Here is a 14,034-nt window from a genome sequence, read left to right as displayed (position 1 = left end):
GCACCTGGGCTTCCTTGTCAGACTGCCCAGATGTGGAGCTAAAGGGAAAGAGGGAGGAGGGAGGACCCAAAGCTGTCAGCAGTCACACACTTAAGGAATGGACTCAGGCTCCTTCTTACTATTCACCCCTAATGTCTGACTGTGGATTTGACGTGCCATGTTCCATTTCATTGGATTTGGGTTTTTTTCTTAACGATTGGCACCTGAGCTAACATCTGTTGCCAATCTTTTTTTTTCCTTCTTCTTCTCCCCAAAGCCCCCCAGTACATAGCTGTATATTCTGGTTGTGAGTGCCTCTGGCTCTGCTATGTGGGACACTGCCTCAGCATGGCTTGATGAGTGGTTCCATGTCTGCGCCCAGGATCTGAACCAGTGAAACCCTGGGCTGCCAAAGTGGAGCGCGCAAACTCAACCGCTAGGCCACAGGGCCGGCCCCCATTTCATTGGATTTGAAATGAGTTAAGTACACCATTATGTTTTGGATGAGGCTGCATCTCTAGTCCAGTAGGGAGGTGGATGTTCCACCGAATTACTTGTTCGAGAGCCCTGCATTGTGTATTCTGAGAAGTGAAATGAGTCCATGGTCGCCATCAGGAATTTCTAGAACTCCAAAGGGAATGAGGAAGATGCTGGTAAGGCCTTGTATTCTGGCCTTAGTATGTGTAGAGATGTATGTGCCCTTGGCTCGTATTTCAGGTGTCTCAGAGGCTAGAGTTCTTTACTCTAAAGGGGGCAACTCTAAGAAATCTCCCCATAGGGGCCAGCCCCGTGGGTGAGTGGTTAAGTTCGTGCTCTCTGCTTCAGCAGCCCAGGGTTTCACCAGTTCAGATCCTAGGCGTGGACATGGCACCGCTCATCAAGCCATGTTGAGGTGGTGTCCCACATTAAACAACCAGAAGGACCTACAACTAGAATATACAACCATGTGCTGGCGGGCTTTGGGCAAAGAAGAAGAAAAGAAGATTGGCAACAGATGTCATCTGAGGTGTCAATCTTTAAAAAAATATAAATAAATATACATTTTTTTTACAAAAGAAATCTCCCCAGAGTCTGTAAAAACCTGCATATTGAAGTGTTGAATGGTCAGGGCCCAATGCTAGGATGACTGCCTGAATTTCAGCCCTTTGATACTGACCCTTGGGTCCTGTCATTTATCAGGACCATCCTGGTAAAGGAATGGAAAGCAACAGTTCTCCACTGAGCTCATCACCTGTGACAATGGTTACTCCATCCATACAGTATAGGAACTCCCACTGCTATTCACTCAGGTGACCTCAAGTGGCTCCCTAGGTAGGCAAAGGGTTTGGGAATCAGGTGACCTCCCTTAGTACATGGCATGTGGCAAGGGACTGAAGATAGGGGAGGCCACCTGCTCCCTGCGTATGCAGGGAGCATATGCCAGATGGCCCAAGTTTGGCTCCATCCTGAAGCAAGGAGTCCTCAATAGCTGTGCCAACCTGGTGGGGTGCTGGACCCATAATCCAAGGCATGTAGGGCAGCTGGGTATGGAGACTTACACACTCAGGATTTTGAGAGCCTCTATTTCTAGGAGATCCCAGTATGTGACTGGCAGTGGCAATAGCATAGAGCTAAAAAAAGTCTCTATTTTGCATCAGGAAACCAAGGGCAACTTATGGCCATCCTGGCGGTCCAGAGTGTCTAGGAAGCATGAGAGGAAGTTGCTGAAGGCTCCACCATGAAGATGTCTTGGGAACACTACTAGGAGTGTCTAATGTATTTCATTCTAGATAGATAGCAGAGCCTTTTCTTGGAGGGGGCCTCATTAAAGGTAGGCTGATTTGTAAGAAAGAGCATAAATGGCCTTAAGTAAAATTTATAAATGAGGAATACGTTGCCTCCACAACCTAGAAAGGTCAAATGTGGTGGACTTGTGCAATATTGTGCTTTATAAGAAACATATACGTGGTCATTCAGATGACCAAGGTATATTTCTCATATATATGTGGTCCTTGTCCTGTTTCTGGCTCACAGTCCCCAAAACCCTTGGAATTTTTTCTTATGTTAATGAAGGTGACTTTTGGACGGCACCCTAGGGTGAGGGCTGGTTGCCAGAAGAACCAGCCATGTGATCAGAGGATTGGAACTTTCAGTCCCACTCTCTGGTTTTCAGGGAGGGGAGGAAGGTCTGAGGTTCAATCAGTTGCCAATGGCCAATGACTTATCTAATGAAATCTCCATCAAAACCCAAAAAGGACAACTCATTGACCCCTCTTTTGGAGAGCTTCCGGATTGGTGAATAGATGGAGGTTTGAGGAGAGTGGTGCACCCAGAGAGGGCATGGAAGCTCCATGCCCCTTCCCTCATACCTTTCCCTACTCATCTCTTCCATCTGGAAGTTCATCTCTATCCTTTATCATATACTTTAATGAACCAGTAACCATAGTGAGTGTTTCCCTGGGTTGTGTGAGCCGATCTAGCAAATTAATTGAACCTGAGGAGGTCATGGGAACCTCGGATTTATAATCAGTCAGTCAGAAGTACAAGTCACAACCCGAGACTTGAGACTGGTGTCTGAAATAGGAGTCGGTCTTGTGGGACTGAGCCCTTTACCTGTGAAATCTGATTCTGTCTCTAGATAGATAGTGTCAGATTTGAGCTGATGTTGTGGGGAAGCCTACACACACACACACACACACACACACATTGGAATTGGTCCCAGGAACCCCTTTGTAGCTTGTTTTTATTTTGGAGGTGTTGAGAGGGTCTGTAGGTATCTTCTTGACAGTGTCCGGGATGGAGTTGTCCTCAGTTTTCCAAGTAATTTTCAAAAATTTCAACAAGGTACTAAGGACTTACCCTCTGTAGGACAATGGCCCTTTCCCTTGGTGTAAACTCCTTTTGAGACCTTTGTGTGTCCTGAATGAGTGTTTCAAATGGATCTCCGTGGAGGAGGATGTCATCAATGTACAGCAAACATGTGCTCCTGAAGAAAGTTGGATGCAGTTAAGACCTTGCCTGCAAAGATTGCATGCCACGACAAGGCTGTTGAGTATCCCATGATTGCTGGGTATAGATGCATGGTACTCCTTTGGAGATGAAGGCAAACTACTCCCAGAAAGCTATTAAAATAAGCCCTGAACAGAGCATATTAGCCAACTCTATAATAGCCAGATATTGACAAGTTGCGAACTGGATAGAAGCAGCGGTTTCAATAACACTGGGCGGGACCACAGTATTAAGGTTGTGGTAATTCACTGTGAGATATGATTTATTCTTTCCAAGTTTAAGAATAAACCAAGTTGGAGTTAAACAGAGAAGTGGGGACAATCACTCCCAGTCTAAATAGATCTTGCCTAATGGATTGTAATTCTTGAATGCCCCATTTGATCAACATTCATCCATATTATCTATTTAATGAGGGTAGGAGCATCCACGGAGTCCCCTTAGTGAAGCCAGTTTGTAAGTGCCAAAGACTTTGTTTAATTTTAATTTATTACACATCAGGTCAGAGTAACTGAGCCTCCTCTGGGATACTTTAAGGCAATGTATGTTATGCTCGTGGGAATCTAGGCAGGGCAACAGTTCTGATGCGTAAAATGAGGCATATCTCTCTGACTCTGTTTTGTGTTTGTCAACATCACCAAGTTTATAAGGGCTGCCTTGATTAAATTAACGGGATCCTCAGGTATAGCTGATTTGAGGACCAGCACTGATTAAGGTCATGAAGATTTTAGAAAGGATGCATTTCAGCAGATGCTGAAGTCAAAACTGCATCTAGGTTGTACAGGAACAAAAGCCTATTTGTCTTTCTTGTTGTATAAACTACTTTAGTAAATTATGAATTTCCAATTGCGTCAAATTACATACCTTTGTTCCAGTTTTTTCTTTCCTCCCCATGAATCCAGCTCCTTCCCTCCCTCTTTCTTTCTTTTCTTTCCTTTCCTTCCTTTTTTTTCTTTTTTGTCATATTTTTTTGGACCCCAGATATTCTTCAGGGGATGATCTTCTCTTCCCTGCTCATATATTTAAGCTTCTCAATCCAGAAAACCTCACATCACTATGATCAAGGTTAGGGGCCCCCTCTATGGCCATGGTTGGTTTATAGCATTTGATGACTTGGGGCTTAGGTCTGGTGTGAATTAACACCTTCAATGTGCCACAGGGGGGCCATGGGTGTTTTGCCTCATAAGCTTGAGAATCAGGCTCTTTGTCATTACAGAGGCAGAAGCAGATGCAGCAGAAGTGATAAAGACATTTTGGAGGGTACTACTGAGCTATCTGCTTTAGAGTGTGGACCTCAATACTACAAATCTTCATATAATGATTATTTACACAGGGACTGCTCTTGCTCCACACGAGTGAATACTCATTGGGCCAGGATATCTGACAGGTAGAGTATTTCCCGAGTGCTCTATAGAACAGGGGCCAGTGTCCAATTCAGACACACATCCAATCGGTCACAGGTTAGAGTCTTTCCCCTGAAACTCATCAGTCACAACGTATGCCAGAAAAGACATACAATTCATTGTAATATACCCAGATAGGTCTGGACTGAGAAAGACAACCCAGAGCCATGTTAAGAAGGAGCTCAATCCATACTTCTATCCCTAAATGCCAATAATGATGAAAACCTCTGACCTGGGACAGTTAAATCTACAGCAGAGCCTCAGTAGAATTGAGCAAGTGCAACATAAAGCAGCACAGCTGAAAGTGCACACGGGCCTTGGGCAGCAGAGCCATTACAAGCCCCAGCCAGAGGAGAAAGCCCTGGTGGGGGTCCTCCACATCTGAATAATCCTCTGCACAGGGCCAGTTGTCAGGATCAGGTTGCATAGTCATGCTGGACCTCCACCCAGAATTTGATTCAAATGTCGAGACTGACAATGCCACACATACCCCCAGAAGGATATGAAAAGGTTTATTACTTAAATAATGAGATTTATGGCTCTCCAAGTACGTCCCAGAATGATTTGAGGGCCCAGGGAGGGGAGACTAGCCTGAAGTGTTTATGGTGGTTACTGGGTGGGGCTGGTGTGAGGGCCTGGCACTACTAGGGGCTTGCTGGGTTTGAACTTCCCACCTGCACCAAAGGATGGAGCACCCACGCTTTCTCATCAGCATTCCCAGGTGTGAGGAAAAGGGGAAGACACAGGCGAGTCCTAAAAATGTTCTGCAGTAAAATTCAAAAATGGAATCAAAATCTTTATTACAATACCCTCCAAGAACACAGGAATAAAATAGAACCACACACAAAAAGGTCCTTCAAGAAGTTCATCATTCATCTAGGACAATACTGATTGTAAGAGATCTTGAAGAAAGCCCAACAGAGAAGTAAGGTATAAGTTTGCCTGTAAATGTATCAGTGAGCGTATACAAATATGACCTGCTGTGCCAATTATAATATGAAACTTCTCCCAGTTCATAATCCAGAAAAACACCTATCCGCATGACTTGTCTTGTGTACCCTGTACCACACGTCCTAGTGCCCTGCTGGAATTGCCCACACACATCCTTTGGGCATGGTGGTATAAGAGCATTTCTGGGGAAATTTTTACATACACCTAGGCACCATTCACCTGTGCCTCTTATTTCGACCTGCCAAAAATGCCTGCCAGCATCAAATCCTTCACAACTCAGGACAGCCAGGTAAGAAGTAAATGCTTCAGGATTGTCAAGACAGTTTGGTTTCATCATTCTATATATCACACTTTTTCTATCTTTTGAGATAATAAGATTTGGATGGGCAGTTTCAGGATCTAATGTCAAATCTACCTGAAATGTACTGATCATTTTTTGCAGGCCAAAATAATGTGGAGGGAAATTGCAACTCTCTTCCTTTAATTCATATGAAAAGTCTTCTGGGGCTTTTAGCTGTTCATACCTGTTGTAGATCCTTTCAATGTCTGTCAGGAATGCCAGGTCTCCCTGGAAACGTTTCTCTGTTATTTCACTTATCAGATTTTGTAGCCTGGACATATGGTTTGAAATTTGGCTTTGGTATTGGGATAGCTTGTCTTCAACGTCCTTCTTTTGCATAAGCAGCCTGCCACGAATTGCAACTTGCTCCTTTCTCAGGAAATCCTTAAGTTCCTCAAACTCAGAGTGTAACTCTCCCCTCCAATTTTTCATCTTCTGCTGAACTTCAATAGGAGATTTTGCAACTAGGATTTCACGCTCCAATTCAGCGTCTTCAACTTGCTTCTTCAGGGGCTCAATGTAGCTTTTGAGCCTCCTCCTGTGACTAGCGGCAGCTTGCTCAATGGGTGTCACTAGGTGATCCCGGTGGTCAGAGGACACCCCGCACTGGGGACACAACAGCTCCAGCTCCTCCTCGCAGAACAGGCCCAGAACCTGACTGTGCTTCTCGCACAGGGGCGTCTCTTCCTGCCCTTTCCTCTTGCTCCTCGTGGTGGGCAGCTGCTTAACAATTTCAGTCATGTGACGTAATTGGGAGTTCTTCTTCAAGTTCCTGTCAGGGCAGTGGTGGAGGCACACAGGACAGGGGAAGATGACCTGTAGGTCTTCCCAGCGCTGGTGGATGCAGGACAGACAGAAGTTGTGCCCACAGTGAATGGTCACTGGGTCTCTCAGGTAATCAAGGCAGATGGGACAGCTGGCCTCTGCCTGGAGCTCAGCCAGGGAGGCTGCAAAGGCCATTGTGCAGGGAGGGTGTCTGTTTGAGGAGACTGTCCTCAGTGAGGGTGATCCTCGAGGAACTAGGAAAGGTGAGAAGCTGATGTCTCCTCAGCAGTCGCTCTCCTGAAGGCAGCCCCAAGTGTTCCCAGGGTCTCAGGAAGCTATAACCCCATGAGTCTGTTTCTGCGTCTTTCCCTTCAGCTCTAGAAGCAGCTGCCAGGAGGAGATATGGCCCAGGCAATCACTGATCCCCTGGCTCTGGATCACCTTTACTCCCTTGCACCCTGGCTTGTTAGTCCCCTTTGTCAGCAAAGAGCTACAACTTCAAGAAGTGATGGAAATTATGACCATGTCACGAATTCCAGATGTCGACACGCAACAGGACAATTGACCAGATTTGTTCAACATAAAACATCAAAGAAAAAAACAGAATAATATATATTAAGGTAATGAAAGGCATGTATATCAGTGACAAAGATTGACCTAAGTTATTTTCCTGGCCCAAATACATATAGTTCTGAAACAAACAAAATAAACTAAAAGTCAATTGGAATAGTAGAAATCTCATTATTAAAAAAAATCATTAATGATATTATGGGCTTGTTATTAAAAAGAGGCTCTCTCCATTAGACATCCTAGTGCAGTATTTACACACAAACTAACATGTGGTCTGGGGTTTGCTTCATAATTTGATGGGCAGATGAACTCGGGACATAATTTTATAGATGGCTACATAGGGTTCATTATACTATTTTCCTTACTATTTTATATGTTTTCAGATCTGTCTAATAAAAAACCATTTTTTAAAAAGCTAACCATTATTGTCAATGTGTCGCTGCCCCCATTCCAGCCAAGCCAGCTTCTTTTTTTTCCTTCGAGGCTCATCTTTTACTTTTCCTTCATTTCAAAGCTCTGAGATCCTTGATTCTCCTCTCTTTCTCTTCACAGTTGACATAAAACTGCCCTCCTGCTCCTTCCACTCTAACTCCATCTCCCTCCTGGTCCCCATTCCTCTAACCCCACATAAATCTCCCAAATCAGATGAATTCAGTTTGTGGCAAGAGTGAAGCCAGGCATAAGGATCATACCAGCTAATATTATTGGGTCACTATCTACAACCACAGCTGGACCTTGCCCCTCTTGCCCCCCAAGCACTGCATCCTCCTCTGAACCAGACTCCATTAACACTGTCTTGGCCAGAAAGTGTCTTCAAAATGAATCTAATCAGGGCTGGCCCCGTGGCCAAGTGGTTAGTTGGAGGCGTCCCACATAGCACAACCAGAGGCACTCACAACTAGAATATACAACTGTACACTGGGGGGGCTTTGGGAAGAAAAAAAAGAAGATTGGCAACCGTTGTTAGCCCAGGTGCCAATCTTTAAAAAAAAAAATGAATCTAATCAACACTTCATCAGAGCAGCCTCCCAGAGCACCCTGGTTAGGTCCGTTTCTCATTTTCTGTCCTCCTGGAGCGGGGTGAGGTACCCTGGCAGGGTCACCCCACCCCCAGTTTCTGCCCAAGAGCTCAGTGCCTCCTCCACCCCACTGCCCCGCCCAAGGCTCCTGCCCCTTCCCTGAGTCTAGGCTTACCTGCACTTGTCGTTCCAGCTGCGTGCACCAAAGCCAACTCTATGTGGGTCCTGAGTCTGCCGGCAGTGGGAACTGCTCCTATATCCCCAAGGCAGGGATGGTGCTGCCCTCAGCACCAACTTGCCCTGAGAGCTTCTCCTTTCCGCGTGAATCAGTCAAATCTTTGTTGGTCCACATCAAAACTGGCAACACAGCACAGCCTCTCCATTTACCGCAGAGTTCTGAACCTGGTTCCTTTCAGCCTTATCATCCTGTAGGGTGTTTCCCTTCCTTTATCCCATTGGACAGACAGCAGATGCAATCAGCCACAGGGAAAGGACAGACCCCTGATGACATTTCCCGTCTTCCTCTCTGATGGAATCTTCTGCACAAGGGCGTGGGTCGGGCGGGTGGGGGTGGGGTGGAAGATTTGATTCCGGAAGTCTCTTGTTTTAATCTGCTGCAACTTCTCCACTGAAACTCCTCTGATTTAATCAGTCATCTATTTCTGGGTCCATTGAATACTTTGAAAAGACCTCATCTTGACTTTCTCAAGCAGGCAAATATACGACTTCACCAATAGCCTTGGCCTGTTCCTCCTCAAGCAGTTTTAATTCCTTCTGTCTGTCAAGAAATTTTCACACATTGAGGTATATGGGGTACTATTTGGGTTCAGACTAATTTGGTTTGAACTAAAGAAGCCTGACATCTGGCCTATCAAACATACGTTGTACTTCTGCTTTAGCTATTAAAGTAAAGAATGCACTCTCAAGATAAGAAATACGTACCTATCCGTGAACCAGAACGTTCCATCGGAAAGATGGCTGGGAATTCAATCTTGCTGGCTGCTGTCTCTGTCTTCCCTGTCTGTCAGCAAAGTTATTTTGCTTTGCAGGTAGGACAGGCAAGATTAAAATACAAAATTATGCCCTTGGCAGTCTCTGGGTCACCAGAGTTTGACAGAATATTTCATGCACAACAAAACTATGGGGAGTTTTACCCCACAGTCGTGATTACATTGTGGATGGCCGGATGGTATTTCAATCAAGTTTTTGCTACTTTTCTGGGTCAGCTGTACCTCTATGCCCATCACCAGTATATCTGGGGATATTCAGAAGCTGCTAACAAAAGGGTCACTGGTTTCGGGTTCAGTCTGGGGATTTTGGCCGTTGATGGTCCCGGGCACCCTGGGGACTGCAAACAGCTTTCTGGATGAATACTTGGACCTCAGTGTTGCCAAGAAACTGAGGTGTTTCTAACTTTTCCCCTTTGTTCAAATGCTTGCAGATGTTTCCACTCTGAAGGTTATATGGTGTCACTGGTTCAATTAAAAAAAATAAGTCTTTGTTTTGTTTTCTTGGTAAAAAAAAAAAAAAAAGGCATAGGGAGCTTCCTATGCCCTGTTGGTAACGCCTGTATTAGTCCTTTTCCCAACATCAGGGTCATGTTGGCCTGCTAATTTGCAACTAAATACCTCTTTGAAACTTTGAAAATGTATCCTGGATGTTTCATGTATGCTCTTTGTTCTAAAAAGATATAAGACAGTGCTGAAAACCATGCTTTTCCAGAACGCTTTCTTCCTTTCTGGAAAAGGCCTTCCTGGGTTATCATCCTCACTCTGGTTCCAGTAAAACTCACCTTGTTTCTCTTATCTGTAGAACGGTTATTGGTTATTTTGTGTCGACATATCCCTTAAGGAGGTGTTTCCAGACTGAGTCTGAAGCTGGGTGCCTGAGGGTTACTGTAAATATTCAATAAGAACATGATTACCGTTCAACCTTGTCCCCAACACAGACACAGATGAAAAGCAGTTAATCTTGTCAATTTCCTGTATTCTTGTTTAACCCGGGGGTGACTCAAGGGTCACAAGGATTTATGAGCTTGTTTTACAGAAGAAACAGAATGCCTTCAAAGAAGTTATGATCACCAGATAACCAACCCCCGGCTGCCTTTGACACCCAGAAGCCAGATAGCCTAGAGGCTTATTGGGAGTGAAAGAAATATGGCTTACCCCTTTGTTTCTCTGAAACTTCTCCCACCAAGCCCCTTAGCTCTATAAAACTCCCTGCCTTCTTCTCTTGTTAAGGCAGATTTGAGAACCTATCTTCCCGCCTTTTTCTTTTGGACAATTTGAATAAACCTTGCTCCATCTCCAAGCACAGATGTCTCAGTGATTGGCTTACTGCACAGGGCACAGGAACTTGAGATAAGAGGTTTTCTGGATTCACAAGCTCGTTCTGTAGTTCTCAACCTCCACAGGCTCATGTGCAGCAGACAAGCTCCCAGTAACATCTCTCCCTTCCCTGCTCATTCTAGAGGTGGGGGCTTCACAGGGCCGTTGGAGAAGAGGGGGAGGAGCTGATGCCTGGAGAGTGCCAAAGCGGCTGTAGGAGCAGGCATCCCTAGGTGGAATGTATCTGAATCTTGCTTTGGAGGACCTGGGAATATTCTTCAAACAAGTCCTCCTTGATGACTGGCATTTTGTGATATCTTTGACAATCTCACCCACAGCACACAGTTTCAGCTACTACCCAAGTGGTGACAGTCTACACCTCTAGACTTGATATCTGTCAGTTTCTTTTCATTAATATGGATGACATCTACCTGACATCCTATTCACTGACAGCTCATTCAAAAAATTTGTTGAGTGCCTGCTATCCATGGACTCTGGCTAGCAGCCTGGAACACAAGGGTAACACCAGCAGGGAGCTACAGTGCAGAGGAGAGAGAGATGAGCCACAGAATAAAGGTTTTGGACTTCCCTCCATGAGGACTGACAACTCCTGAGAGAAGAGCATAAGGATTTTCCTCTGTCAGGAGGACAAATGCCTGTTCTCTACAACTCTCTGCTGTTATGGTTTTCACAAAGTCACATGATCTTCTGTGTGTGACAGAAAAGCCTCACATGGTAGACTGGAGTCACACAGTGACCGAGAGATAGAGTTTCCCATCTCTATTTGCCTGTTTTGAGCTAATTGCTGTTGATGGCTTCTTGTTGGACCTTTCCAAAGAGGCTATGCATGTACGAGAAGAGTGTCTGAGTAGGAGTCTGTGTATAGCATAGTCCCCTTTGTTTATCTCTGAGTAGGAGTAACCTATGTGTTCCATTCTACAAGAGCCTATTTGTCATTTCTTTTTATCCTACGTCACCATAGATACTTCATGCTGTTTTAAAATATATTGCCAAATTGAAGGAAAAGTCTGAATGGGAAATATCATAAATAGGATGGATGTTTTCTGAAGAACCTGTAGACTCTCTCTTCTAGACTGGTGTTTCCCACAATGTGTTTGGCTCTCTCATTTGTTCACTGAGAACAGCTCTCATTTGCCCAGTTATTAACCACGTTATGTGAACAGTGCTTCACCGAAACAACCAATTGAATTTATGCCTCACCACTGAGAGGTGGTGCTGACCACTTCCCATACAAAGAAGTGGAAAGTGAGTCCTGGGATGGGTAATTCACGCAGAGTCATAGCATCCCCCCTCCGTCTTCCCTCAGCTCCCTTTCTGTCCTTCCACACAGACATCAAAACACTGCTGGGTTCTTTGATGGTATTGGCAACTAACTTGGCAGTTTTTTATTTAAGATTACACCCCAAGTTAATATTATAATTCTGCTAGGTTTTTTCAAAGAATACATACCTTTTGTATTTGAGAAAACTTGCTCGAAGAATTAAGGGAGAGCGCTCCTAACCACTTCCAGTTTGGCACTGCCCAATTCAAATGGGTTTTTTCTCAAACTCTCAAAAATTTTAATATGGTTCAGTTTATCTTTAACAGTATCTTACCATTCAAATGTGAAAACTGGAATTAATACATGAAAACTTTGTGCCCAAGATTAAGACAATATAAGTGCTCCACAAATGTTTACCAGTTTTTTAAAATAAAAAGAATTAAGGTATATTTAAATAAAACTTCAAGTTATATTTACATTTTTTTCTTTTTCTTTTTATTATGGTAAACATATAGCATTAAATTTATCATCTTAAACTCTACATTTTCACATTTTAAGTGTACAGTTTAGTATATGAAGTGTATTCGCATTGCTGTGCAGCAGAACTCTAGTTAGCACTTTTTCGTCTTGCGACACTGAACCTCAGCAGAACTAAATACTAATTCTCCATCCCTCCCCCCTCGCCTTTGGTCACCCCCTTTCTACTTTCTGTTTCTATGATTCTATGATTTTGATTACTTCAGATACTTCATATGAGTGGAATCATCAATATTCGTTCTTCTGTGACTCACTTATTTTGCTTAGCATAATATCCTCAAGCTTCATCCGTGTCGTAGCATGTCACGGGATTTCTGTTTTGGATCCATGAATCTGGCGATTCCACTCAGCAAGGCAAGAGGATGCTCCCGTTAGATGCTGCATGCAGAAGACTGATGGTCCAGAACAGATCAGGCTGGAGACGAATTTTGAGCCACCAGCACAAAGGTGTCTTTAGAAGCGCTAAGAAGGGATGATGCCACCTAGGGAGAACAGTTAAAGAAAAAAGAGGGCTCTCCAGACAATTTCTAAAAGAAATACAAATTAACAAGTGGATGAATACTGACACTCAGTAGTTATCCGGAAGAACAGCGAATTTAAATTCTCATTGCCCCCATCAGAGTAACCAAAATCAAAAAGATGCTTAAAATCCAGTTGTTAAGAATCATGACGAAAATCATACCTGAAGAGTAGAAATGCTATGGGTTCAGATTTTCTTTTTTACACTTTTTAAAAATGGAGGTAAGATGTGATTGCAGTAAAAAGGTTACTATTGGCACATGCGACATGGAGTCCTAGGTGTCCCTCCAGAGATCACGCCTCCCCAGGGAATCCAAACTCGGGTTTTGCTTATTTCAAAACACATCCTGTGTATGATGGTTCCTGGTCCCTGAAAGAGAATTATCCAGAATCACCTGAAATATTTACTAAAAATAGAGATACCCAGATCCCACCCTGTCGTAAGAGGTCAGAAAAGGGGACTAATATCTGTGTGCCAGCCCCGATGGTCTAATGGTTAAGATTCAGTGCTCTCACCCCCATGGCCCAGGTTCATGTTCCCGTCAGGGAACCACACCACCCATCTGTTGGTTGTCATTCTGTGGTGGCTGCGTGTTGCTGTGATGCTGAAAGCTATGCCACCGTATTTCAAATACCAGCAGGGTCACCCATGGTGGACAGGTTTCAGCGGAGCTTCCAGATGAAGACAGACTAGGAAGAAGGACCTGGCCACCCACTTCCGAAAAAAATTGGCCATGAAAACCCTATGAATAGCAGTGGAGCCTTGTCTGATACAGCGTCGGAAGGTGAATTGACTCAACGGCACTAACAATAACAAAATATCTGTGTGTGACAGTCACCCAGAGTCGCTGGTCTGAAGACAAGGACTCCCCTTCCAGGATGTCTCAGTGAGAGAGGGTTTGTGTATAGGTGAGGGAATAGGAAGATTAGAGCTGTGTATCCCCAAGATCCTTGGTATTCCAGCCCTACAAGGACTTAATCCTCCTTAATATAGGCAGTCAGCCTGGAGAGGATAAGCAGCTTACCCAAGGCCAGGAATCAACTGTTGTTCATTCAACAAATTTTTTTTTAATTTTTTCTTGAAGTTTTTATTTTTCCTTTTTCTCCCCAAAGCCCCTCGGTACATAGTTGTATATTTTTAGTCCTGGGTCCTTCTAGTTGTGGCACGTGGGATGCCACCTCAGCATGGCTTGATGAGCGGTGCCATGTCCGCGCCCAGGATCCAAATCGGCAAAACCCTGGGCCGCCGAAGCGGAACGTGGGAACTTAACCACTGGGCCATGGGGCCGGCCCCATTCAACAAATATTTAATGAGTGCCTAGTAGGTGCCAGGCCCTGAGCTGAGTGCTTATGGGTC

At 44.5% G+C, this 14,034-nt stretch overlaps 1 protein-coding gene across 1 annotated transcript; it reads left to right on the top strand.

The window, feature by feature from the left end:
- Positions 1–8,986: 8,986 nt before the first annotated feature.
- Positions 8,987–9,291, top strand: LOC100629609 (microsomal glutathione S-transferase 2-like). Its single transcript, XM_003364486.4, has 2 exons — positions 8,987–9,144; positions 9,216–9,291. The coding sequence occupies exons 1-2, from the start codon at positions 8,987–8,989 to the stop codon at positions 9,289–9,291; spliced, it is 234 nt and encodes a 77-aa protein (XP_003364534.2).
- The last annotated feature ends 4,743 nt before the right edge of the window (positions 9,292–14,034 follow it).

Source organism: Equus caballus, chromosome 2 (assembly GCF_041296265.1).
Source record: "Equus caballus isolate H_3958 breed thoroughbred chromosome 2, TB-T2T, whole genome shotgun sequence".
NCBI classification, from domain to species: Eukaryota; Metazoa; Chordata; class Mammalia; order Perissodactyla; family Equidae; genus Equus; species Equus caballus.
This window is presented reverse-complemented; position numbering and strand designations above follow the sequence as displayed.